Source organism: Paramormyrops kingsleyae, chromosome 18 (assembly GCF_048594095.1).
Source record: "Paramormyrops kingsleyae isolate MSU_618 chromosome 18, PKINGS_0.4, whole genome shotgun sequence".
NCBI classification, from domain to species: Eukaryota; Metazoa; Chordata; class Actinopteri; order Osteoglossiformes; family Mormyridae; genus Paramormyrops; species Paramormyrops kingsleyae.
The window spans coordinates 3,666,585-3,693,556 of NC_132814.1; the positions used below are offsets into that span (position 1 = coordinate 3,666,585).

Here is a 26,972-nt window from a genome sequence, read left to right on the forward strand (position 1 = left end):
ATTTTACGTATACTGCAACACCACCTCCCTTCTTGTCTATACGGTCTCTACGGAACAATGTATAACCATCCATATTATATTCTTCATCATCATTGTTACTCATCCATGTTTCATCCATTATAGGTTATTCCTATAATGCCGTATGTGTCCGATGAAATTAAAGCCTCTAAATCATGAGTTTTGTTTCTAATACTAGTAGCATTTAAATACATATAGGTTTGGTCTGATTGATTTCACACAGGGCAACTTAACGCGCGCAATAGCCATTTGCATGATGAAAGCAGCGCGATTCTTGCTGCAGGGCTAATCTGAAATAAGCGGCAAACAGCTGAACTGATGGCAGACCCCTCGCCATCCACCCCTCATCCAGTGGTACTGACTGAATCCTCATGCTCTGAAACAGTGGCACTGGTGTATTCATAGGAAGGAAAAACCAGCGGCTTACTGCCGCCTAGTGGCGCTCCTTGGGGACACAGCTGACAGTGGTGGAAATCTGAATTAGACGAGCCGTGAAGCGGAACTAAACAGATTAGCTGCCATTTAGGGAGAGTGTTACTATTCCTTCGCAGAGAACATCTACAATGGTGGCGAAAAAAGAGAAGGTCAGGTAAGTCAGGTGATTAATTCATCTAACACTTCAACTGGAAGCCCATGGGAGAGTAATGAACGGCGGCAGCTGTGTAGATGGAGAAATGCTGAATTGCGGCGCAATCCACATCAGGGTAGAGCAACAAGGAAACCATCAGGCATCAGAACTGCGATGGGACATCAAATCACATGGACACATCCTGCTAGTACTTAGCCATGAGCCTGTATGCCCATCTCATAAGAAGACCTTAAAAATAACCATCCTTAACCTACTTTAGTTTCTTGGAAATGATCAACAAAGCATTTGTATTCTAAAGAATTAATTCTTTCTCTTTCGCTTCAGCATTTTCAGTGAACCGCTGTGAACGTGTCCAGTATTTTCCAAAGAGATGAAATGACTGGCAAATGCATCCTTTGGTGGTCAGTTACAGCCCATCAACTGGAAAAAATAAATAAATAAAAAGGATCAGAGACACAGATTCTTAATAACATACTTTTATTAAATGTATTTACTTGCTTCAGACCAGGAAAATGGGAGACTACATTGGCAAGCTTTGGGCAGCAGGCTATGACAGTTAGCCGTTCAGCTTTGCTAGGAGCTCCTCCATCTCCGGGCGAGATTTGAAGCGTGCCCTGAAATCAGCCTCTGTGTGCTACATGACGAAATGGGGATAAAGGAAAAAATATATTTTAACAGCATCCATACTAATGCTGTTCTTCAACACTGCATTAAGAACGACTGAATCCAAAGTCTAAATTTAAGCAAAGATAAGCCTAAGAAAAACAGCATTAGGCCTAGTTCATACTTCTCAGGGTTTCGTGCTGGACAGCTGTGGATGATGCGCGTGTAGCAGATTGGTTTTTTTGTCCCCCGGAAATCATGTGCAGCTATTGTGCATGTGCAAGATAACTGACTAGGTATTTCCTGTAGGTGGCAGCACCAACTTTCACAGACCAGAGGTCGACCAAAAAAGATCAGAGGATGAATAGTAGTTGTTGTTGTAGAAGGTATGGTAAACAGCTATATGATGGGGTGTAGAAGTAACCACTTATCTAATTTTTCATACTGTCCAGTCATTTTACTGCAGTATACAGTTATTTTCAAAATCAAACCTATTCTACGCATTTTAAAATTTTGGTGATAAAATTCGTCAAGTAGAATTTGGATGGGTGCCGGATAATTTTGTCATAGGGATTTTTAAGACTATTCATAAAAGGTTTACCCATTTCAGTACATTGCGTATATTTGTGTTTGTTGTAATATCTAAGCACTCCCCTGGTCTGGTGGAATATCACTACTGTAAGCACCGATCATGACCATCCGCAGCTATGGCCAAATGTAGTATGAACACAAGACTCCGCGCATAAGACCGTCCGTGGCCGAAAGCGCCAAAGTAAAGTATGAACTAGCCTTAAGACTAACTCTCAGATTATACTGTAGAATTGACTGTAAATTACTAAGGGTTCTACAGTGCATTACAAAGACTTCAGAATGATGACATAATGACCAGGATAGCAGAGACAAATCCAAAATTTCTATTTTGCAACATTTACTGAAACCACAGTACAAAAAAGAGAAATGTATAGAACATAATGGATGCTGCTTTCTCTAAAGTCTTTAACCAATCACGGGATATTACTCTAGAAAGGCCTGGTTGAAGGTGGTATCTGGACCCACTGACTTTTAGCACGAAGCAGTCCCGAAATTAGTTTGATTTCTCAAAGCCGCCTCTCTTGGGCAGGTTCACTCACCTCCTTCACCAACAGATCAACTCCCTCTGGCTGGTTTTTCAGCAGGACTTCAAAAAAAACAGGACAAATGGTGGCACTCAAGCCCTTGATCTGAAACAGAGCCAATAAGTGATTAGAAAAGGTGGACAGGGAGAAGTCCACCAACACTGCTATGCATAGACAACCGGTGGTGTACTGGTTAAAAACCTGATCTGCTCAGTAAAACAGTAAAAAGTTAACCTATGTAACTTTGTACAAAACTGTTTACTAAGCCATTAAATAACCAACCCATGACACCTGAACTCACTTGAATGACACGAAAGTGGGTCTTAAGGACAGCATCCACCACCATCTTAGTGCTGTGGTCCTTTGTTACCAAGATCTCTGTGGTCTTTGTTGGCAAAGCATAACTGTAAGAAGCAAAAAAAAATAAAATAAAATCCCCAAAAATACACACATGATATCAAGCTTCAAATGACAAGCATGAGAATTTAGCACAAAACAGTAACTGATTCTCACCAGCAAAATGAAAAACACAGTGTGGCTTAACCACATTTCATCGGATTTGCTGTTTAATTGCTGAATTTAACACATTCAGGCAAGCTGAAGGAAGAGATGCCATGGTCAGAAACCCATCTCACCTTCGGCAGACGTGAACCCGGAGGCGGTTGCAGAGGTGATGGGCGTACTGGGCATATCTAGAAATGAGGTTCATGTCGTAGCCAGAGATGGTTAAATTCAGCAGCCCATACTCCGTCTCTGTCCCCTCATCAATTGGCTTCATCTTTAAAGATTTTCTCCTCCTCTTCTTCACCTTCCAGGGTGTGAACTGAGATTGTGCAGAAATATCTGTATTATTATGTAGGCACATCTAACTGTATGTTTATGCATATAATCAGTACAAACATAGATACATCCCCCATAGAGACAGAACCTACTAATGAACAATCTGGTGTAGCAGATACTGAACTAGCGGCTCAGCAGCTACAGCGGGATCTTAATTTAATTAGTGACTGGGCTGACACCTGGCAGATGAAATTTAACATAGACAAATGTAAGGTACTCCATGTAGGGAGCAGAAATATAAAGTACAGGTATTTTATGGGACCTACTGAAATAAAGGTAGCTGATTATGAGAAAGACCTTGGTGTGTATGTTGATGCTTCCATGTCTCATTCTCGCCAGTGCGGGGAAGCAATAAAAAAGACCAATAGGATGTTGGGGTATATCTCCAGGTGTGTGGAGTTTAAGTCAAGGGAGGTAATGCTAAGATTATACAATTCCTTGGTGAGACCTCACCCAGAATATTGTGTACAGGTTTGGTCACCATATCTTAAAAAGGACATAGCGGCCTTAGAAAAGGTGCAGCGTAGGGCCACAAGAATGATTCCTGGTCTTAGAGGAATGTCATACGAGGAAAGGTTATTTGAGCTAAATCTGTTCAGCCTCAAGCAAAGGAGACTGAGGGGGGACATGATCCAGGTCTATAAGATTCTAACAGGTTTGGATGCTGTTCAACCGAATAGTTACTTCAGCATTAGTTCAAATACAAGAACTCGTGGCCATAGGTGGAAATTAGCGGGAGAACATTTCAAACTGGATTTAAGGAAGCACTTCTTTACACAGCGTGTAGTCAGAGTATGGAATAGTCTTCCTGATAACGTAGTGCAAGCTGAATCCTTGAGTTCCTTTAAATCAGAGCTAGATAAGATTTTAACAACTCTGAGCTATTAGTTAAGTTCTCCCCAAGCGAGCTCGATGGGCCGAATGGCCTCCTCTCGTTTGTATAGTTCTTATGTTCTTATGTTCAAACAAAGCTTGTAGAAAAAAGCAAAAGAATACTCAACACTAGCTTTGGAGTTGTTTGAAACTTTATACTTTATAGTAGGGCTGGGTGATATGACCTCAAATCAATATCACGATTAACTGAACACTTTACCTTGATTACAATTAATGAATGATTATTATTATTATTATTTATTTTATTTTTTTTACATATTTCACTGACAAGGTTTGCACTGTAAATATGCTCAACCATTAAACCTGTGATATTTTTTCTAATGAAAGACTGTATTCTTTATTATTTTAAAATAACTGGAGGAAATGAACCTTTATTTATTGAATATTTTGAACAACTGAAATCAACACAAATCACTTAAAATGAAAACATCTTATTAAAAAAGTCACATTTTAGTTTTAATGTAAAGAGCAAGTAGAAAATAAATAGTTTGCATTTCTTGCAAACAAAATAAATTACAGTGGAAACTAGGGATGCTCATTTCGATTAATTTTCCCAACCGACAACCGCCGTTCGTTAACCGAACATTAACCGTTAACTGATTAGATTAGAATATTAAATTCCTCTGGGGCCGGCGGTCCCGCCGGCGGGATCTGACAGAAATTTCGCCAAACCATTTAAATAACTCTGCGAGGTTTTATCATATACACATTTAAAAAACACCCTCAGAAACCTTGGACGGTCTACTTTTCAAATATATATATATATATATATAGGTAGAAACTAAATATATTTTTATAGCTTCGTGATACGAATAGAAAGAACAAGAGTGACTGACTTAAGCGTCTGCGTCTCGAAGCAGCTCTGATCGCCTTCCCACTTGCAAATTGCGCTATTCGCATGATAACAACATGATAATCCGACAGTTAGTATTGGATAAAGAAATATGTGAATAGGCCCATTGTAACCGAAATAAAACAAGAGCACATGTCTGGGTAGTGTTTACACCGATCGGCTACAATATAGCACACGGATACGTCTCTGCCGCTGAAGCTTTGCGCCAATGTTTCCATTTTCAGCAGCAAAGCTTGTACCTGTGTTCATGGCTCAGTGGGCTAAGCCTGTGTGCCTGTAATCACAGTCGCCGATTCAAATCCAGTGTATTTAGAACGTGAAAAGCGATCTTCAGCTGAGATGCCACAAAACTACTACTACTAATAATTAAAATATATATAAAAACATTTTAAACCGTTTAACTGATAGTAATATTCGGTCAAAATTAATTATTTCGGTTAACGGTTAAACGGTCAAAAGGAGCATCCCTAGTGGAAACCATTTATACTAATTATCACATCTGTCTGGGTGAAATTGATCACTATAAGTTGATGATCATTATTTTTTTTTCCTTTTTCTTTATGTCTCTGGCAGACTTCCATCTAATTGACATCTGTATATTTATTACATCCATATAAGGTAATAAAAAGGACAGTGTCACTATTTATTGAATTTTATTGAGTCTTTCAAAATATAGTACAGCTGTTTCAAACGCTTTTCAAAGTATAGTACCGTACAAATTAAATTACCGAACTGTGTATAATTCAAATATGCTACAATACAGTATGAGACTAGGTAAAACTTAATTTAATGTAGTTTTGCTGCTGCATCTCGTTGGCTTGTTTTTGGCAGTTTATCATAAACTTTGATAAGTCTATATCTGTCATTGAGAAGAAAATTACTTTCTTTTTCCCGTCATGTTTGCTCTGCATGCAGTATTAACCTCAGGTAGCTAGCCAGAAGCAAACGGGTTATACAGCATTTTTCCTTGGCACAAACTGCTTGAGTTGACCAGTCGGCAAGTCATGTGACAAAATACACAGTAGTATGTTTTTAAGGGGACAGTATATGAACACACACTGAGGAAAGTATTGACAGATTTTATTTTAAGCATTAATAGAATAAAAAAAATGAAGTATCTGGCATGGGCAAGATTACATCGATTAGAGGTTCGGAATTTCAGCTTTGATTAATTTTCAATGAATTGCCCAGCCCTACTTCATAGTACTATAGTAGTACAGTCAAACAGCTAATGGTTCTCACACTGTCTGGAATGACCTCAAGGCCTACAGTATATCCTTATACATATTCAATATGGTAATAATTGGTCCAGCAGATATAATCCCATGAGAGGATTTGCTGCTGTATCTATAACAAGTTCCCTACATATATAGCGTGTTTTAATAAAATAAACCATATAAACTGGGTCTTGCCGTATTTCTTGGTATTAGGTGAGAATATCGTCCAATCCCATGGGTTGGCATGGACTTGTACTCCCTCCCATCACTGGGCAACAGACTCCCTGTTGAGGGGAAAGGAAAACTCAGATTGTTCCGGCAATTCAGAAGCAGAAGATTGCTAATATAAACTCATGTTTCTCTGCAAACTCCAGAACTGTCAATATATCCATTCACACATTTAAAAATTACACACTGGATCATTTTAATCAGAAAATCAGAATGGGGAAGAGTTCTTACCAAGGAGTGGATGTTGTTTTGAGACCACAGCCCTTACAAAACAAAAACATGAGGCTAAAGAGATGCTGCACTGATTACAAAAAGACATACCTAACAGATTATAAACAGCAGATGGTTTTGTCATGAGATAACAGTTAATGTCTCCACAAAATATTACAATCATGAGTCTTTTGGGTAAGTGTATGGTAACTTTGAACATCTGAATCATGCAGTATTCACCCAGTCTTCCCACCAATATTCATAATTGCAGCACTTAGATTTGTATATTTTTGTTTAAGGCTATTTTACTGATGCTTTGAAATTTGAATTTGTCCGAGATACACATCTTTTGGAAAACAAGAATTTCCCTAGACTGCAGTCCATCCATTCTTCCCAACCTGTTCCCATCTGTCTTTCCCAATGCATTTAGATGGATATTATTGCATATTATTTTCACTTCAGAGTGCACAAGGTGTTATCTGTGTTGAAATGACATGTACTGTATTTCCACCAAATATTTGTCTGATAACACTCCTGATTTTCCCACAACATAGAATTTTACAACAAACTCTGCCTTGCAAATACAGTTTCAAATAGATTGTGCATAGCAGTGGAAACATTTTATTGCATCATATTTCACCAATAGCCATTGAAAAGTGACAAAACGTCTGAGGGTAAATTACATAATGCTTTTGTTTAATTCTGGATTAACACTGGCTACCAAGCTTATTAAGGATGCAACTAAAAAGTGCAGCTTTTCTGATTTCTAAAATTGTGTTACCCAAATAAGAATCCTTTCCGGCATGTTTGTTGCGAAAATGAAATCAGTAACTGGAAAGAAAAGAATAAATCACAAATTAGCTTAGTTTAAAAACATGAATTCAAATGTTTAGTTGAAATGGTCTGGTTATCCACTGTACATGTACGACTACGTGACATTTAACGCAGCAGGGCGAAAATCCCCAAAACAACGTAGAAAAAGAAATCTAAGGAAATGTAATTTCTGCATTGTATCTATATATCGAGGCATATCAATGCATAAATATTACCATGCGATCTATTTGACCTTTTCCGTTAGTCTTGATTATACGGTATGCTCAGCATATACGTTTAAATAAAAAATAATAATAATAATACATTACCTTTGTGAATAGATGATTCATTGCTCTGTATATCTTGTTCTATAATTCCCAAATTAATGCTACAGCAAATCAGAAAATATGTCCCAGTCATAAGAAAGACGACAGTTGGGCCATTTCCGTTATGTCCGCCGATGTAAAAAGCACATAGAAACTCAGAGCGGAATATTTCGTTCCGGCTGCTATTGCATATGATGGACAACGACCTATTTAATTGTACAGAATGAAACAATATATATCACTTTAACGTTTATGATTTACAATATGATAATTACTTTCTAAACTATTTATCATACAAATGCATGACTTAAAAAAATATATAGTTAAAGAATCTAATAGGATCGAATCAGGAGTGTGTGTGTGTGTGTGAGGGGGGGGGGGGGGTATTTGTTCACCTGGACTGGAGGGGGCCCGGTCGGCCGAGTATTTCTTCCTTCGCCCCTGGATCGTATAACACGTACGTAATTAAGTGCAATGGTTGTGTTATGCTGCAAACACTAAATATTATTAGACTACAGATTTTAAAAATAAATCACGGATATTAAATCCTTTATTCAGTTAGTTTGACGTGGTATTGAATGACATCATTGCTTAAATGTGCAGCATAGCGTGGGAATCAAGGGCAACTTTCTTAATAAAATATACTCACACCCGCATTTCCTCTTTATCTGATTCACGCTGCGAGAATGACGTCGCCAAGCTCAAAGTCCTCAGATGACGTTGCCATGTGACGTTAGAGAACAACGTGGCGTCTCTATCAACCAACCTAACCCAGCGGAACGCGAATCTCCGCCTCTCTGACCAGATTAACGCTGCTGTGGTCTAATGTGGAAAAAACAAGCGAATCTGAATCTGAGCTCCCCTTTAGTATTTTCGTATATATTTCAAATGTTGTCATAATTTAGAATGTTGCCAGGTGTTCTATCATAAAATACTACCTATCGAGACGTGCTATCGAGCCTTTCTGCGCATGTGCAGTTCCACCGTTTTGGGATTAGGGGGTTTTAGGGGTTAGGGTTAGGGTTAAGGTAAGGGTTTTAGGGGTTTTGGGTGGGTTAGGGTTAGGGTTAGGGCTATCGATTAGCACTACGGTAGCATTTTTCGACAAGGCAGCTTATATCGACAGAACACCGGTTCTCATACTAAAACCTACAAACACTCATGATCCATAAAACGTTGCCGAAAATAAAAGCACATTTTTGGAATTACGATGAATTGATAAACACATCACCCAAAACCTCTAGCGTTTAAATGCCCATTGATGATCATTTCATATGCAATAATACCCTATAATAATATACATTACTTCAACACAAGACGTGTCACGCAGCATTACAGATTAATTATAATTGTTAGTATTATAAATGGTAATGGTGCACAGTTCATGTGGAAATTAACAGTCAATGAACTTTTTTAAAGGGGGGAGACAGAGTTATGGAATTTTACATTACATCTGTACATACAATCAGTGCGGCCGCAGCATTAAGGAAACGGGCTCAGGGGCTGTTCTCTGATTGGTCCATCTGCCTGTCAATCAAGCGGTCGCGTACGAGCACTTTCGGTTGTGGCCTCTCCCCTTAGTAACAGCACAGTCAGTGGAGAGGAGAGGAGGCTTAGGCATTCATATGAGCAAGAGGCATACACAAGCAACGAACAGACAGTTTAATGCGGAGGCGATCCACCTAAGCCAACAACGATCCGTCTTTCTCTCCTGCTGGATTAGCGGGTTTCTGCTGCGTTCCAGCGTCGAGTGTGGAGCCGCTCTTCGTCACGACTCGGGCTCGGTGGCTGGAAGGTGGGACGGTGCGCCATGTCTGCGGCTGGGGACTTCGGGAACCCGCTGAGGAAGTTCAAGCTGGTCTTCCTGGGCGAGCAGAGCGGTCAGTTTCATGATTTTTTCTTAATAAATTGTGCATTTTTAAAAAATATGTCCTTTATATGGAGCTCGTCGCTTGGCTTGCTGCCGCAGCGGTAATGGGTCGAAAAACCGACGCATTTCCAAAGATACCACTTAGGGATCTGCTGGACTAACTTATTTAACCTGCTAGTTAGCGGCCCTACTATGTGAAGTCACGTAATCTATATTATTTTTTTCCTTAAAATGATCGGATAAAAACCGGGCAGCCCGATTGATTGTTTTATTTTCAACTAGGCAGCCGCTTGTGTTTTCATCAGTGTCGTCGTGGATAGTTGGGTGATGACTAGTAAACTAGTATTGAAGTTGTTACCAAAATGTCTCGGCAGCTGGTTGGTGTGGTTGACAGTGTCGGCATTCAAACCTTTTATTTTTAAGGTTAACACGGATTTAACCGTCTAACCCTGAAGAGCTGCTACACCCACAGAGAGAAGACGTAACGCAGGAATAACTACATGTTAATATTGGTTTACTGCAACCAGTTAACTCGTTAAATTGGGGACTTGCCAATCAGAGATTAGTATCTGGTTACACGAGATCATCAGAAAAGCCATTTTGTGAGGTATTTTATAACCAGAGATGAGGGGTTTTATGTCGAGATTGTCGTTTAGGTGGAGATTATGTGACTGTCTAGGAAGTAACATCTTGAAGACGATGCATGACAATGAACTAATGACTCGAAATTATGTTGGGTGGGGGGGAGGGACACGATGCCGATTTTTGCTGTCATTATCATACTTGACCTTTGAAATTGCAACGGAGTGTTCTTCTGTCTTATCACACATAGTTATTCTATACAAACAACTGGATTTGTCTTGTTTTACAAAATAAACACCAGTACCCTCCATAAATTAAACGCTGGTGGGTACTCTGCTTTTAAGGACACAAATTTGTGGAATTTATATGGCACCGGTAGACTGCTTTAGTGAAAAGTGAACATGCATAGGGTGCAGAGTGCTGGGAGCTGTCCAGTCAGGTCTGCAACCAGTCCAAGTGACTGTGGAACACAGTCAGCCCTGCATTCGGTCTGATGCGTTGGCTAGATTTATATAACATGGGATGTAATGCATCATGATTAAACCAGAATTTCATAAACCATCTCTCTGTGACCCATATCTCTAATGCCCTGGGTATTGAGTGATTTTTGTGTTTTCTAAATTGTTCATGACGTGGTTTTTTTCCTTAGTGTTGTGTACAGTACATATTGAAAAAAACATTCTTTGTGTCAGGTTTTGTTCCATGCTCCCTGTGGATCTCTCTGTACCTGGCACATATACTGCTAGGGGCACATTTTCCCAATAGTGCAAGTCATGTTCTTGTTTTATGGGTTTATTTTTTTGACAGGACAGCACAGAGTGGTTCTTAGAATGTTGTGTCATATACTATGAATTAAGCCAATCAGTTGTTACTTAGGAAAGGAAACCAGAATCAGACGTTTAAGAAAATACTATTCAGATCATTTTTACGAGGTTGCTGATTATGTTATTGGTCTGTTTCACATGGCAGTGTGCTCTGAAAAAGCAGGTAGCGGTGATTTAGTCCATTGCTATCAATGATGACATCATTGCTTAAACTTTCAGTATATAAGTTTGTAGTATATAGGTTTATGATATGATTATTTCTGTGCATTTAAGATGGTCATTTAACGGCTTTATAATCTGTGTGACTGGGTGTATCACACCTTCTTCCTGTTTGCTAATCAGAGTGCACAATTGATTGCATCACACTGTGTTAATTCACCTGGAGAAATCAAATTATGTGCGAAATGTGGCTGACTTTAACTGTGCTTTTAGCTGAGGTGAAAACTTTGGTCTTTGGTCCAGTATTAGCTCATAGGTATCAGTTCCTGTCTCGGGTCAGGTGATTCGATGACCTGCTTGTTCATTGGCTGGCTGAAAGAAAGCAGCCTATGAAATATGAATTTTGCTGCTGTTCCCTGTTTGTTATGGAAAGATGAGCCAAATAAATACCTTGGATGCGAAATTTGGTCCTTCAGGCAGATGATGATGTTCCTTCACCAGTAGCCCAACATAATGCAGTGGCTGCATCCTTTGTATTCCCAGTATAAACTAGGTACTTGTTGTGATGTCGCCTCCAGACTGGGCTGGACTTTCTTGTCCCTCTCCTTGTCAAAGAACCTGCATAACTCATTTGTCAGTTGAATAATAGCTGTATTAATAATATAAAAAGGTAAACTGTGATTGAATGGGCTGCATTTTAATGCATATGGTCATTGAGCTGCTGATGTATGAGCCCTGAGCCATTGGTCAGTAAGAATGAACGTTTATTGGTGAGAATGGAGCCAGCTGCTGTTGAGAATCAGCCCAGTTGATCATGAATAAGATCATGCAGCAGGTCATTTCAGCCATTGATGGATGTGGTTGATCACTGAAGGATTAAGTGGTGATGGGAGAAGATAAGAGACCCAGTGATGAAAGCCAGCGGGGGGTCTGAAGGTGAAAGCCTTTCTGCCGAAGTGAGGTTTCTCCGAAAAGTAGGTCACCCACTTTATGAAGGAGATTTGTGCTGGTGGACAGGCCTGACTGACTTGTTATGGTTTCAGTTAGGTGGTCATGAGATGGTTAATTCAAATGCTTGCTTTTTTTTGTTGTTTAGGTATGTCACTTAAGTCTGCTTATTCATACTTTCATTGCTGCTTAACCAGCTGTCCATCATCCTGAAAAGCAAGAATTTACAGTTCATAAACGTCAGGTTTAAGATCTTGATGTGTATCTTTTTTCAGGAACCTTTTTAGTAGGTAATTACCCTGGTGGGGTCTGCTGTTTGTGGGCTTGGGCCATAAAGACAGCATGGCTGAGTAGGATGTGACTTGCTAGTATACTCAAGTGGCAAGCATAGCCAACATTCTGTAATTAACTCAAGGGTCAATTATAGCGTGTAGCCTGCGGCTTGTCAGCTCTCTGCTGGCTGTGTTGTCTCTGTGAGTACAGTTGTTTTATGTTTTATTTGTTTAATATTTGGTCTCATTCCTTTTTGGAGTGTCTTCACTTGTATTCTACTTCTCAGATGGAGACCTTGTTCTAGAGATTAAGTTTATGTATATAAAAACATTACTTACATGTTGTAAAGCTGGACTGCACAGCTTTCCTTTTCTGTTTTGGTGGATAACAGTCTGATATTTTTCCTTCTGAGGTTTAGTAATCAGGCTGACAGTGATCATTCATCAGGAACGGTGTCCTTCAGAAAATGAATATTGAACTTTTTTCCATGTCTGCAGCTGATTAGCTGTGAGTCCTTGGTGCTAATGCACTTTAGCTTTCACTGACAATTGGAGCATTGCTTTTTCAAGAACCACTCCTCCCCCCCTTTTTTCATTGTGGTTCTCTGTCCAGTTTCAGCTTGTAGTGGTTGCAGAAACCAAACTACTGGCATTTATGGCCTAGAAATAAAACAATTATTTTGAGAGATGTTGTGGGTGTAGGTGACGGTATGAATGTGACTGTTGCATTTAATAATTGCTATCAAGAAGTATGTTTTAATTTGAATTTTTACTTCCATTTTTTTCCATGGTCTGATTTGAATGCTAGTTATTGGAAAGGTCAGTAAACCAATGAGCGTCTTGGTTGGATGTATGATCTTTGTAGTTTATGGTGCTCTATATAGCCAGAAGATCAGTGAAAGTAAATTAGTTTTGAACTTTCTTGGTTTCCTGGTTGCTTTGGTAATTGTTGTGATTCCATGTCTCTTGACTTGAACTAAACATGTAATTTACTTTGAAACAGTAAGCCTCAGATGTCTGAAAAGGCAGCCGGCTCTCTAATTTGTTAAGAGCCTTCTTGGTCAGGAATCCAGGATCCACCTGTCCTACCCTGCCTGACTCTTGTAAAAGCATGTACTCAGCAGGTGTTGCATAGCTGCGTGGTGTCCTGCATTCTTCATACATGTCTGTGTCCACATATGGAGGCCCTGGTGGGACTGGCAACAGACCAGGCCGGTTAACATGTCATATCACCCTCTGCCAAGCACCAACCAGAGGTTATGGGCAGTCAACAATGTACAATTAAACCTGCAATAAAGGGTGGTAGTATCAAAGGGGGGGTTTTCATCTTTTTAAATTTCTTATAATGAATTTCTAGTCATGTGATCTTAAAACCTCCCAAGCCAGTTGCATAGTGGCATTTCCTTTGTCATTTTTGTACCTTTTTTGTACAACCATTCATACAGCCTCACTTATGACATCTCAGAGTTAAGCAGTAAGTGCTGTTACAGTCCTCCATCTTGGTAAATCCTGTAGGAAGCTGATCCATGGTATCATGTTCCAGAGCTGTTGCTCCACTGATGTCGGAGTGAAGATTTTGCATCCTGGTAACCAGGACAAGAACAGACGAGATGGAGGCAGGAAGTTTGATGTTTGCCAGAAGCTTTTAGTGCAGTTTGTAGCCAGTTTGCCCAATGAATACAATGCCCAATGGCTTCCCCTCCCATCCTGTTCAGTCTAGCCCGGACTGTCACTTCCTCCCAGACATGAGAAGAAAAATACAAGCCCAGAACATCGCCTGTACAATAAACTGTGCACTGCACTTGCTACGTACAGTGATTGTGTTATTTGATGCACTTATCTTATGACCGAACCAATAATGCACTAAAAACGTCTGTGACACGGATGTGTGTAAGTGTACCCTGATCCAGCAGATGACGACCTTGTCCTTATGGAAACACACAAAACCAAGAATCCAGGGACTACTAATGGCCTACTATGCTACACAAAACCTGGCATCCAAAATGTGAGGAACGCACAAATACTACTTTCTGGAACGCTGCTTGTAAGACGGTTAAAGGAAAATGTCAGTGGGTATCCAGGGAAGAGAATATGAATATATTGGAGGTATTTACACTAAATTAGACGAGGGAATACACTGAGATGGTTCACCTTTCAGGATATTTCGTATCATTTGGCAATTATTTTACCAGTAGACCTACAGCAGTGATGCATTGTGGGTAACTCATAAAAATAGGGAGTAAAGTCATGACAGGGGAAAACAGGCTGCAAGCCCAGCTAATAGGACTTGTCCTTGGCAGAGATATCTCTGCGTGTGTGTATGTATGTGTATATTGTATGAAGTGTATATATATTGTGATCAGATCAATGTGGTGGGAGTGACGGCTAACCTGAGCAAACGGGTACGGAGGACCGTAAAAATCCCTGGATGTTTGTTGTTCTTGCCCAAATGAGAACAGTCCCATGATTCATTGCATCCCAAGTTCATTCTTGGAACCAAGTTAGCAAGTACATTCTTTGCATTCTTGGTATTGATAAACACCCTTTGAAAAAGTGGTTCCCCTCCACCCACCAGGCTGGCAGTATTGTGTATGACCTCATGCAGGTCAAATGTCGAACTGCCCTGTCATCTTATGGGTGTTTGGCTGATGTTAAGCAGTGGCGTTCCTGCTGTCTGCACACCCGTTTGTCAGTCCCGCACCGTACCATCTTAGCTTGACTACGGGGATGTGTGAGTAAGGACAGCAAGTGCCATTGTGCTTGAGTCTTTCTTTTCGTTCATTGTCCGCTTTGTCAGCATATGGGGTGGGGGTTATACCTTTTGTCACAAGGCCTTTTGTATATGCGTGTCTGCTGTGGGCAGTAGAGGGTGGGGGTGGCAGGAGAGAGTTGGCACCTCTCCCATGGCACTGGTTTGGTGTCACAGAAGTCCTTTTTTGGAGTTTAGGGTCAAGGCTACACGTCTGGTGTCCATTTGCTGTCCTCCATCCAATAAAGCAGAAATAACTCAGGAGTATTCTAGAATTCTGTCCTTTGGCCTCCTGGGGTGGGGTCTGTTGGTATGTGTTAGGGCTGGGACTGAGCTCAGGGAAGCATTTTGTTTCCTGCTAGATGTGAAAAAGGGCTCTTTGTTTCGCCAGCGGCGGGGGGTACTTCATCTCTCCCCCGTCTTGTCGTTTCCCTCCACGACCCCATCAATGTCTGCGTTGCTTGCCTCTCTCCGCACTCTCCGAATGGGTATTGCTCATCCATGAGGTTCCGGAAGCAGCTGTTAAGAGTAAGTGCTCATCTACCCCTGGCGACCTCAGCCTGGGCTTGGGCCTGCAGTGGGGGTTCTCTGACCTGTTTTATGCAGAAGCATTTCACAGTGTTTCTGTGCTCCAAAACAGTCATTTTAAATTGCTTGTTAGTCATTATTTATGGCCTTCTCTTTTACCACTGCAGAATGTTATTTAAGGCTGGTTTCTGGCTTAGTGCAGATTATTATATTTTAAATGGTGAAAGCGACCGTAAAGAAAGAGAAGGTATGTTACACCATGCAAGCTCACCTTCCTCCATTGTAAATGACTGGGCAGCCTGGGTCCCAGGATGCAGTTGGTTGCTTTTATTTTTCAGTAAATAAAATGAAGATGTGCAGAGTTAGTGTTGTAGCCCCAGTGTGCGGCGTTTGCTAGGCCGGAGGGGCAGGCCTCTTCCTCCGCAGTGTTGGCGGTGTCATGGCTCGCTGACGCACCGATTTTTCGGAGCCGTGGGCTTGGTGCCTCTGCTAGCGTACCTGTAGGTGGGGGAGGGGCATGCTCGATGGCCACGAAAAGGCTTTATAAAAACTGCCAGGCACTGATCTAATTTCTGCAGAGCCTTAAACAGAACTTTTTGCCATGAAGACACACACAGAAGCGCAATCTGGGCCTGTGTGTTTCTGTGTGTGTGTGTGTGAATGAGGGAAAGAGAGAGTGTGCGTGTGCTGCTACTGACCGCATAGAGCCATTTGGCGAAGTACTGCAGAAACCCAGCTTCATCAGTAGGCAGTTTCCTGTCCTAAGGATGTGCTTCCTGCCTACACAGGTGACAGTACATTCATACCCAGTGGGTGGCCGCGTCCCGACCCAGCCTGGGGCGGCACAAGCATAGCTTGTCCTTCCTGCTGAACTTCACCTCTTCCACCGGAGCCTCGCTTGTTTTCCAGAACGCCTCCTCATGGCATGACAGGAGCCCTGTTTGTTTTTCGACTGCCTGTGTGGGATTGTGTCCGGGCCTGTGGAATACTGCACTGGCACAAAGCTCTAATCACACACCCATATCAAGAGGTCCCATGCTGCTGTAAGCGTGTGTGTGGGTTATGTATAATTGTATATATTATATTGTGGGGACCAAATCTCCCCACAGTGTGATAAAAAACCTGTTACTTTGACCCACTGAATTCTATAAAAATATGTGACTGCAATTAAAACTATGAATACCAAAAGTGTTGCATTTTGTTTGGTTACTTATGGTTAAGGTTAGGGCTGGGTAGGGGTTAAGGTTGTCATTGTTGGGATTAAGGTTTTGCCCATAGAAATGAATGGACGGTCCCCACAAAGGTGTATGTGTGTGTGTGTGTGTGTGTGTGTGGGTGGGCACTCTGAGAAGAACTTAATAATAGTTAATAATAGTTTAGATTGTAATCATGGTCCAGCCATTGATTTTTCTGAGAGGATGAATCTCATTCCTGTGTTGCTAAAGCTAGAAATGAAGGTACATTTTGCTTGGGAATGCTGTGTGACAGCAAGGATGAGTGACGGCAACCTGAGCAAACAGGCCCTCGTGGTTTTTAGTCTAGCACAGAAGCTTAGGTAGGAACAGGTCGGTAGGGCAAACCAGAACTGGATTTAATAAAACACAAGCTTTTTAGCTGTTACGTTCCCTTTTGAACATCACTGCCATGCCTGCATCATCTTCTGCTGACGCATACGTTCTGTATGTTCTCTTACAGTGGGGAAAACGTCGCTCATCACCAGGTTCATGTATGACAGCTTCGACAACACCTACCAGGTAAAACCCCCACCTTCAGAATGTGACTCGGCGAGTAATTCAGGATGACCAATGGAAAAATACTAGCCCCACATTTGTTTTTTGTTGTCCCAGTGTGCGACTGATTTTATTAAACATCATAATTATCTCAGACCCCTCTGTGAAGGTAAATTGCTTAATACATTATCATAAAAGATCTGATGGACCACATACAGCCCGGGCAGAAAAATGCATTTCAGACAGATGTGCTTGGCTGTTCCTAGTCCCAGTTCTGTTTATACAGTTTGATATTTCAGAGATTTTATTGAGCTGTACTGCATCAGGAGTGCAGCAGCCTTACCCTTGTTCTTAAGTCCTTGCCCTTAACCACTGTGCCCCCTGCTGTATATGTGTAACTCAGGGCAAGACCAGCAAACAGGTGAACCAGAAATAAAGTTTCTCGTGTTGCAGAGCTTGATGGCTGTAATAGTGGTTGGGGGATGGGGGTTGTTGGACAGCTCTTTGTCTTGGGGGGTGCTGTCTCTGTGCCGCGCCCAGTCCCCAAGCAGAACAATGCAGTTGCCCTCTCCTCCTGCGTTCCCTGCAGTGGAAACAGACCATAGTTCTACTGGGCTGCTGTTGCCAGGGTAACGCTTAAGGGTCTTGGTGTTGGGCAAGGTCGCTTTTCGTCCAGGAGACGTATTCGTTTTTATTTGATTAAAGGTTGGGGCTGTCTCCTCACCTGCTCTCTCTCTCTCTCTCTCTCTCTCTCTCTCCGCTTCTTTGTCTTAGGCCACAATAGGAATCGACTTTTTGTCAAAAACGATGTACCTGGAAGACAGAACAGTAAGTGACGTTTTCAAATGTTTCCCCCCCACAGGAAGGAGTACAATGTGGAGCTGTGATTTATTAAAATGAATGAACTGTAATGATATTTGGGATGGTGGGATTTATCCATCTCATAACAGTGGTCTGCTTGGAAGAGCAATGCCCCACAGGTTTCTGCAAAACACGCAAAGAATTCAGTCTGTGCTTTTGAGAGGACAAATTTGACCACTATACAGGTGGCATTTAAAATTGGCTTTTAGTGAAAAAGGACATGTTTACATTTCATTGGTCATGTTACCAATCATGTGATATTGGTGTATGAAATAGTTTTTCTGGGGATCTCACCTTGTGTCATCTGTGTTCCTATTTTGGACTGTCTGGGTCAAGGATTTGGGCAAAAGCAGCAATAAAATCACTGTAATCTTAAATTTTGGCCGGTGAATGCTAATTAATAGATTTTTTCCAAATCAGGCAGGATTGTTGCTGTTACTGAGTCAGCCCCTGAGCACGATCCAGGCCTTCTTAATACGAGTGACGTATATATGTGTTCATTAAGACAGAATAATAAACAATGACTATTTTAATATCAATATTATTCCTGCTTTGCTGGGCAGTGTGTGGCTCACAGAGCTAAGCCTGTGTGCCTGTAATCACAAGGTCGCCGGTCAAACCCAGCCTCAGCACGTCTGCGGGTCCTTGAGCAAGGCCCTTAACCCCCAGCTCCCTGGGCACCGCTATTGTTAATTAATGTAGCTTTCCAGTAGAACAGACTTTCTCAGCCCAATCCTCATTCTTCCTCGCTCCCTCCCATATCCCAAGTCAACATGCCCGTTCACTTCTACTGCCTAGACACACTTCGTCTGATTAGTTGACTCTATGTTATCTGTGTAAGGTGTGGGGAGGTGGGGGGCTTGAGGACTATGAGAAGCACTGCAGTAGAACCCAAGCCCTCAGTGGCAGCCAGAGATGGAAAGTTCAGGTTCAGAAAGTAAAAATCCAGTCCAAGATTTTGCTTCAACCAACCAGTTGAGTATAGTTACAGTTACAGAGGTGCTCAAATCATTAGTTGAAACAATCTTGCCCTGTATTTTTACTTTCTGGAACTGATCTATCCACCACTGGCAGCGGCCCAGATGGTGTACATCCCTTAACTTAGGTCCACGTTCTCTCTGGGCTGCCTGGACACATGGAGTTGGTCTACTTCCCCTATTTCACAGTCCTTTGTACAACCCTGTCCGTATCCTGGCTTGGAGAATAAATCCTGTGCAGTAGTAATGAAGAAAGGTACAGAGTGCAGGCCGAATCATTCTGAATGTTCTTCATCCTCTAGCTCCTGTGAAGGGCTATGGCTTTGACACTCACCCCCCACATGCTTTCTTCACGGGCCACTTTTATTCTTTTCATTTGCTTTACCTTATGCTTCATCCTTTTATTTTTCTAAATCATTGCAGGACTGAATGATAACTACCCCCCCCCCCCCCACGCAGAGACATACACACGCTCGATGCATGCTGTTTTCATATGCATGGTTCTGGTTTATTTGAGCATTTTGCCGTTTTTTTTGTTGTTTCGCCTCATATCATGTTTCATTTTTCCCCCTCCTTTTTTTGTTGGGTGTTTTGCTCGCCGTCCTCGCCCCGTCCGTCCCGTACAGATCAGACTGCAGTTGTGGGACACGGCGGGACAGGAACGATTCCGCAGCCTCATCCCCAGCTACATCCGTGACTCCGCCGCTGCCGTCGTCGTGTACGACATCACAAGTAGGTCCCCCCCCCCTTGTTCCCTCTCATGACTGGCTCTCTCTCCCCCCTTTCCTCTTCTCTGCTTCGCGCACCTGTGGCTCACCTGACCGGCCAGGTGCGGCTGCAGCTGTGGGACACGGCCGGACAGGAACGCTTCCGGAGTCTTATCCCTAGCTACATACGGGACTCCACTGTGGCGGTCGTGGTGTATGACATCACAAGTGAGTGCCGGTGGTGGTCTGTAACATCACAAGTCAGCTGCTTTGGTCACCTATGACATCAGTTTGAGTGCTGGTGCTGTCATTGACATCATTGAAAAGGGAGTGGCTGGAGTTGCCTGTGACATCACTGGGGAGAGGCAGTGTGTCACATTGCTGTCGATACGAAATGGTGTTGCCCTCTGACAAGACATGGCAGTTGAAGCAACCTTGGCACTTTATGGTCCCAGAAGTTAACTCTTGTTCTGGTTTAGTGTCTTGCGTTACCTCTTATTTTTTTAAATGTATTTATTTATATATTTAAAACGGGGGGGGGGTTGTCTTCAAATGCAGTCCATAGAGCTGCAGGTACCGAAATGCCCCTCGTTATTCTGGAGGTCTGTGTTTGTTAACTGGAATATTCCATCTTATGTCTATCCCAAAAGAGGGAGAGGGAGCCTGAGATTGTCAGTGCTCAGTCCTCCTCAGTGTCAGTATCAAATCTCAAAGGAGACTCCAGCCAGAAGATGCAGAAGCCCACACGATTTCCTGATCCTTGCTGCAAGACCGGTTAAAATCTGTTTGTTTGTGTGAAGTGCCCCCACCCCCAGAGCAGGATACAGCCAGATACTGCTTGTTCTGTAAAGAACTAGTAATGTCTGTTCCTGAGAGTCCTGACCAATCCATATTTTTGCACCCTGCTACATCAGGCTCAACACTGCTACCTCTTAATGGCATTCATGTGTGTGTGTTCACATGTGTGCTTGTGCAAGGAATCCAGCATTCAATTGTGTGGTCAGGGTCTGTCACTGAGGGACCACTCCATTGACAGCCTGATGTCTGTGTGCCCCCATCAGATGTCAACTCCTTCCAGCAGACCACAAAATGGATCGACGACGTCCGAACGGAGAGAGGAAGCGATGTCATCATCATGCTGGTGGGAAACAAGACGGACCTCGCAGACAAAAGGTGTGATGCGGGCATCCTTTAGGTCAGACCGGGCTGTTAGCCCACATTGTAAAGTAACACATCAGGAGTTAAATGTGTATCAGCTAATTGGTGCATCGAAGAAAAGCTTTGAATTTTGTTTTTCAGGAATCAAGCATTTTGAAAGAGAAAAATCACTGATTAAAGAATAATAGATCAGATTTATATTAAATTAACTTTATTGGTCCTAGCAGGAAATTCTTGTGCATACAGCAGCAAGTACGTAGAGCACAAGCGAACATGCAGTACTGTGCAGAAGTGTTAGGCAGTCTAAGAAAATTATTAAATGATCTTTATGTTGGTGTAATTCCATGACATTATGTCTGTAAGTCTATCAGCTTAGCCATTTCAATACCTCTTCTACAGTCACCCCAATATTTGTAGCAACCATTCAATACAACCCCACATCATATGGCATATTTGCTGACTTTTTAAACTAATTTAATTAATGAATTAAGTGAGCTGATGATGATAATTTAATACATTGTATTGCTGAAGTGTCACTGAGGAGAGGTTTGGGATCAAAGCGATGTTCATCTAGCCATCCAATAAGGTATCAGTAACTTTTTGTAGATAAGTTCCTGTTACTTTTTATTGTGTTAATCTTAATTTGCACATGTTCTAATGTTAAATTGTATTTTTTTTTGTTCTGAACAAATACTACTCAGATAAATGAACATTTGCTTCGACTGCCTAAGACTTTTGCACAGTGCTGTACATTCAATGCAGAATGGGCCAGGTGCAAAGGCAGTGCATCTTGCAAAGAAGTAAATATAGTGCAAATGAATTAAAAAAATCCTGAAAAAAAGTTTAATATGGAGTAATAGATCAGTAAGAGATCATCACTAGAGCAGTAGATTAGCCATTTTTGTTCTGCACTATTAAAAATCATTCATCATGTGAGATTTTTCCTGATTTTCTGCCTATTTAAAATGCCAGCATATTTACGGGTAGCCCATGTGTTTTTGCTCACATCCCCGTAGGCAAGTATCAATTGAGGAGGGTGAGAAGAAGGCCAAAGAGCTGAACGTAATGTTTATAGAAACTAGCGCTAAGGCAGGATACAACGTAAAGCAGGTGAGTGTGTTTGTGGGAAGAGGCACGCCACCGCAACCCTGCCTGCTGCTGCCGCTGCCATGCGCCGACTGCAGGGGGCGCCACTCGCAGAGTGATCTGAAGGTCAAACTCCTTTTTGACAGTTTACTGTCAAACCTCCCAGTTTATAATTTGTTAATTTACTAATGGAGTTGTATGGGACAGGAGGTAATTGGTCCTGGGATAGGGGCGGAGCCTCGGCTGCAGGCAGGTGGCGGGACGTGTCCCTGTACTGGTTAGGAATTCATATTCTGTTGTGTTTTTGTTTCCCGTTGCTGGATGTGTGTGCATGGTTGTATGTGGCCGGATGCGTGCGCGTGTTTCTGTGTGCATGTGTATCGGCCCTCCCCATCACAGACATGTCTCCACTGAGGAAGGGGAGCAGAGGGCGCAGGAAATGAACGTTCTGTTTATCGAAACGAGCGCAAAGACAGGCTACGGTGTGAAGCAGGTAGAGAGCGAGCTGGCATCAGAAGCGGTGCGGGTGGAGTGTCTTACCTTTCCTGCCGTGACGCTGCGTGTGCGTACCTGCGTGAGCTCGATGTACAATTCGTGCCTCACCATGGATTCCTTTCGAAACTCTGCGCCACCTGGCTGTGGTCCTAAAAACTGGCCTGGGTGTGGACCTCGTTCTCTGGCTAGACCCCTGTGTCAAGACCTTGAAACATGAAGTGGTCTTTGTGCCACGTCACAGCACGACGGTGGTTCAGAGTCTGGATTCAGTACTGTCTCTGAGCCTTTCGCTGAGGTGACCTTCCTGAGCTCGTTTTCCTGGAAATCTGCACATCCTTGGTGCTTGGGATCCCTTGGGTGTGTCACGGAGCAGACGAATTTGGTGTCTGTCTGTTGCTGTGCTGTGCTCAGTGTGCCTCGGTGTCCAGAATCGTGAACATCACCCACACCTATCTCTCCTAGCTTTAATTTGATTTTGCACATGTAATGTGTTTGGAATTGTGGGTAATGGGGTCTTAAGGGCAGAGGGACTTTCTCAATACAAACTGAGATGAACCTGGAGACCTGTGATGTCAATCTATGATTGAAAAGATATTTGATAACATTATGTAGTCCTTTTTAATTTCTTGTAATGGTCTGATTTTTACTCGGGGGTCAATTTTTCAATTGGCCCTTTGGAAACGATGTGAATGGAGTTTAAAGAATGTGGTCCTTGTCTTGGCTTTTACTTTCATTGAAAAGTAGAATGGGATTTATTTTCACTCTCTCAGCTCCCTGCTGGACAGTCCACATTTTTGCTCCCTCTCAGCTCCCAGGCAAAAGCATGGACTGTCTGTGGGTCCCCCGGGACCGGGTTGGGAAACACTGTTCTAGATAAAGACTCAAAGGTCAGAGCTTAACCAGCCTCCAGGTTCACCACGGTATTATTTCTGGTCACTCGCAGTAAGGCATGTGGTTCTTCTCTCTGGCAGCTTAATGTGTATCCAAACTGCGTGATACCTTGATTGTGAAGGTATGGGTGGGGTGCAGGCGGCGGGGGGGGGGGTCCTCCTGCCTTCCACTACCTGCTGTCTGAAGAAGCAGCCCCCAGAGTTTGTCACTGACTGTTCTTGCCTCCGTCCCCAGCTCTTCCGCCGTGTGGCGGCCGCCTTGCCTGGAATGGAGAGCACACAGGACAAGAACAGGGAAGACAGTATCCTTTACGGGAAGTTACAGCACTGGCTGCTTTTGCAAACCTAGTCCTTGGTTGGACTTTTAAGAACAGACAATAACAGCAATTATTGATGCCTATAGGAATACTTGGCTTTGCACCCACTGTTTCCAGGATAGGCTCCAGACCCCCTCAACCCAGTATAGGACAAGCGTGTAGAATGTGATGATGAATGGAGTATTTGGCAGTTTAAGCTTACGCCTGTTGTCAGGCCTGAAGTGACCAATCGGGAGACTAGGGAGAATTCCACGTGGGCCGCTTAGCTGTTATGCAGAAACAAAATTATTTTATAGCTTTAAAATTCTAAAACAACACTTCAGAATGTTAAGTAGTGAGTCTTCTCACACATACACACACAATAGATCTTAAGTGCTCAGCATAGAGAAACACCAAATACACAGCACATGCGTCAGTATGATCACTATAACTGAGTGATCACAGTGTGCTGCCACCAATAATCGTTTGCTATTCTTAATTACTGGAACTTTCTCAAACGATGGATGTTAGAAAGGGACTAGGCCAGGCTAAAAAAAAGTCTGACTGCTTGAACAGATCAATATGCTGTTTATTTTCTTCTTGAAATATCGGTAATACATTTTCTGGGATAATAAAAATTGAACTATGGCATCATTTATCAAAGTTCTCCCTGGAACAAAGAAAACAGGCTGGTCCTAGGCTGAAAATTAGTCCCACTCTGTGCCTGTCTGTTGATACAGCTGTTGAACCATCATTCTTTATAAAGTTTTTTTTTTTTTTTATAACCATTTTTTGCATACCTTGTAGCAGAAAAATTGGTGCCATTTAGCCCAAAGCATGCCTTGCTGGTACCACAATATATTGAGGTGGAAATCTAGAGGAGATGAGACCAACCAATCAGATGTCTTGGTCCCACCTCCTCCAGTTGCTTGGAACCACCTCCTCTGCAATGTGATTGGTTCAGAGAGGTAACCAATCATTTTTCATTCTGCCCTCAGAACGTTTTTGTGTAAGTATAAGTCCCACGAGCGATGCGTACAGCCTCGTTTGATGCGTCTCCTTGACAGCTTGCTTCCAGTGATCGACATAAAGCTGGAGAAGCCGCCAGAGCAGCCTGTCAGTGAAACAGGATGCTCCTGTTAATGCTGAACGACTCTCCCTGCCTCTCCTCCTCCTCTCTCGCTCCCCCTCTTTCATCCAGTGTCTCAGCTTTGTCTCCCACCCCAATCAGCTGCAGTATCAGTATCAAGATTGTAACTCCCAGGCAGACTGAAAAAGAACACTACTTGTTTGTCGTTGTCGTTATGCTGACTTACTCAGAACCTTAAGCTTCACGAGCACAAGGTGGACACTAATGGTGTTGTAATATTTTATTATTATTTTTTGATTGCTTGTTGTGGGTTTCACTTATTCTGTTTTTTCCCCATTACTTTTGTGCCGATCCTGCACTTCAGGTTTTGGCAGATCTTTGTCATTACAGCAGCTGTCAGAGTTGGATACAGAATTCTCAGTCTTGCTGCTACGGTAACCTGTGCAAAGCGTCCCGCATGACTAAAACTCATAATTCCGTTAATTTCAGAGCAGATCTGAACTTGCAGGAATAATGTTGCGTTAACTTTGAGGTGGAAATGTTTGAATGACCAAGTTCCGATATTCTAAGCCAATAATACTGCGATTTAGAGGTGTGGAATTGTAGCTACTTTTTCTCATGGGTGGAAGGTTTTAAGTATGTAAAAAGATCCAAAAGGATGAAGCAAGATGTTAAGATTCCTTCAAAATGATAGTGGTTTGGAAAGGAGTTGGAATAAATTGAATTTGGGAAAAAATTGCTCTTTCTAATGAAGATGTTCTTATTTTTGTCTCCATTCTTCATATATGATATCTTTTGTCTCTGAGGATTGCATCTGAGTAGATGGGTAAATGATTGCAGTAGATTTTAACATGCATGAGGCTTGTTGAATAAGGGAAGTGTGTTCAATGAATTGTTTTGTTCTTTTAACATCCATCCATTGGGCTTCCATTTTTTTTCTAGCTTTATTAACTTTGGTTTAGCGTAATTCTCAGCACAACTTGTCTTTTTGTTAACTTGTCTATTTAACACCACCCTGAAATCATCTATTTTCTGTAATGTTTATTTTTGCCGGATCCTGTGGTGGTCTGCCACTCATGAGTAATTATATTTATCATCGTCTCCATGTTGCCGTTTTTTTTTGCCTGAAGCCTCCTATTTGATGTTCAGTCTGACATTTTCCTTTAATTTTCCTCTCCAGCTGCCCAGCAATGCAGTGTTTTTCTGGAGTGGGTCTACTGCTTTTGTCTCCTAGGGTGCAACCCTTTTCTTTTTTTTTTATTTTTTATTTTTATCATTTTTAACAGACTAGTGATGAGTTTCCGCTATGTGCCGCTTTGCACAATAGCTCATATTTGCACTGCTAGAATCCATTGTGACACGGTTGTGTCTTTGTCATCCATAATAAAGATCTGTATTTAGTTACTATGGAAAAAGCTTTTTTTTTTTTTTTTTTTTTTTTGGTGGGGATCTGAGGAGGAGATTTGGAGAGGAAGACAGAATCAGGATTGAAAAGGACATTGTTAGCAGGGTGACTGTTCTGCATTGCATAGGAGGGACAGTTGAAGGCATGGTCCTTGGGAGAAAAATATATATAAAACATTCATTACAACTAAGTCGTACATATATTAATCACACACACACACACAAACGGAACTTAAGAACCATAATGTTTTCCTGTTTTTGTCAAATATGACATATTATGAAGACCTGTGGTATTCTACATGTACTGCTAACAAATCCAGGATCTAATCTTGTGCAAATGGACCCTTTTCTCATGGTACAATCCCCCATTTTAATATGCTAACTTTATGTATGTTTGTTTATATAGCTCACTGTACACATTTATATATATATATATTTATGACATACAGGTTGGGCCCTGCAATGGTGTGTACCCCTGCTTTTTGCCCTGTGCTGCCTGGGATAAGCCCCACCCCCCACTATCCTGACTAGGATAATCAGTTAGAAGATGGATGGATGTTAACATTCCTCACAGAAGTGGTAAACTTCGTGCTGCCTTGCTTGGTTCCGAGCGGAATCTCGCAGGGGTGACTTCGGCAAA

The 26,972-nt window shown here is 42.1% G+C and overlaps 2 protein-coding genes across 6 annotated transcripts; one reads left to right on the forward strand and one right to left on the reverse strand.

Moving 5' to 3' along the window:
• Positions 1–1,067: 1,067 nt before the first annotated feature.
• On the reverse strand, positions 1,068–7,867 carry mrpl48 (mitochondrial ribosomal protein L48). The gene is made up of 8 exons (XM_072702207.1): positions 7,710–7,867; positions 7,349–7,398; positions 6,589–6,620; positions 6,325–6,413; positions 2,961–3,148; positions 2,627–2,729; positions 2,341–2,430; positions 1,068–1,241 (listed from the first exon to the last, which is right to left on the reverse strand). Exons 1-8 carry the CDS (start codon positions 7,728–7,730, stop codon positions 1,164–1,166), a joined length of 651 nt encoding a protein of 216 aa, XP_072558308.1. The 5' UTR covers positions 7,731–7,867; the 3' UTR covers positions 1,068–1,163.
• Positions 7,868–9,256: 1,389 nt separating this feature from the next.
• Positions 9,257–26,332, forward strand: rab6a (RAB6A, member RAS oncogene family). Of its 5 annotated transcripts, none has more exons than XM_023809806.2 (8): positions 9,257–9,586; positions 17,334–17,392; positions 18,143–18,196; positions 20,036–20,141; positions 20,975–21,086; positions 22,557–22,650; positions 23,778–23,844; positions 24,917–26,332. In XM_023809806.2, exons 1-8 carry the CDS (start codon positions 9,517–9,519, stop codon positions 24,979–24,981), a joined length of 627 nt encoding a protein of 208 aa, XP_023665574.1. In that variant the 5' UTR covers positions 9,257–9,516; the 3' UTR covers positions 24,982–26,332. The 5 variants fall into 5 exon arrangements, with proteins under 5 accessions (XP_023665574.1, XP_023665565.1, XP_023665558.1 ...); XM_023809797.2 differs by lacking the exon at positions 20,036–20,141 and adding an exon at positions 19,833–19,938 and having other exon boundaries at positions 9,260–9,586; XM_023809790.2 differs by lacking the exon at positions 22,557–22,650 and adding an exon at positions 22,088–22,181 and having other exon boundaries at positions 9,260–9,586.
• Positions 26,333–26,972: the final 640 nt, after the last annotated feature.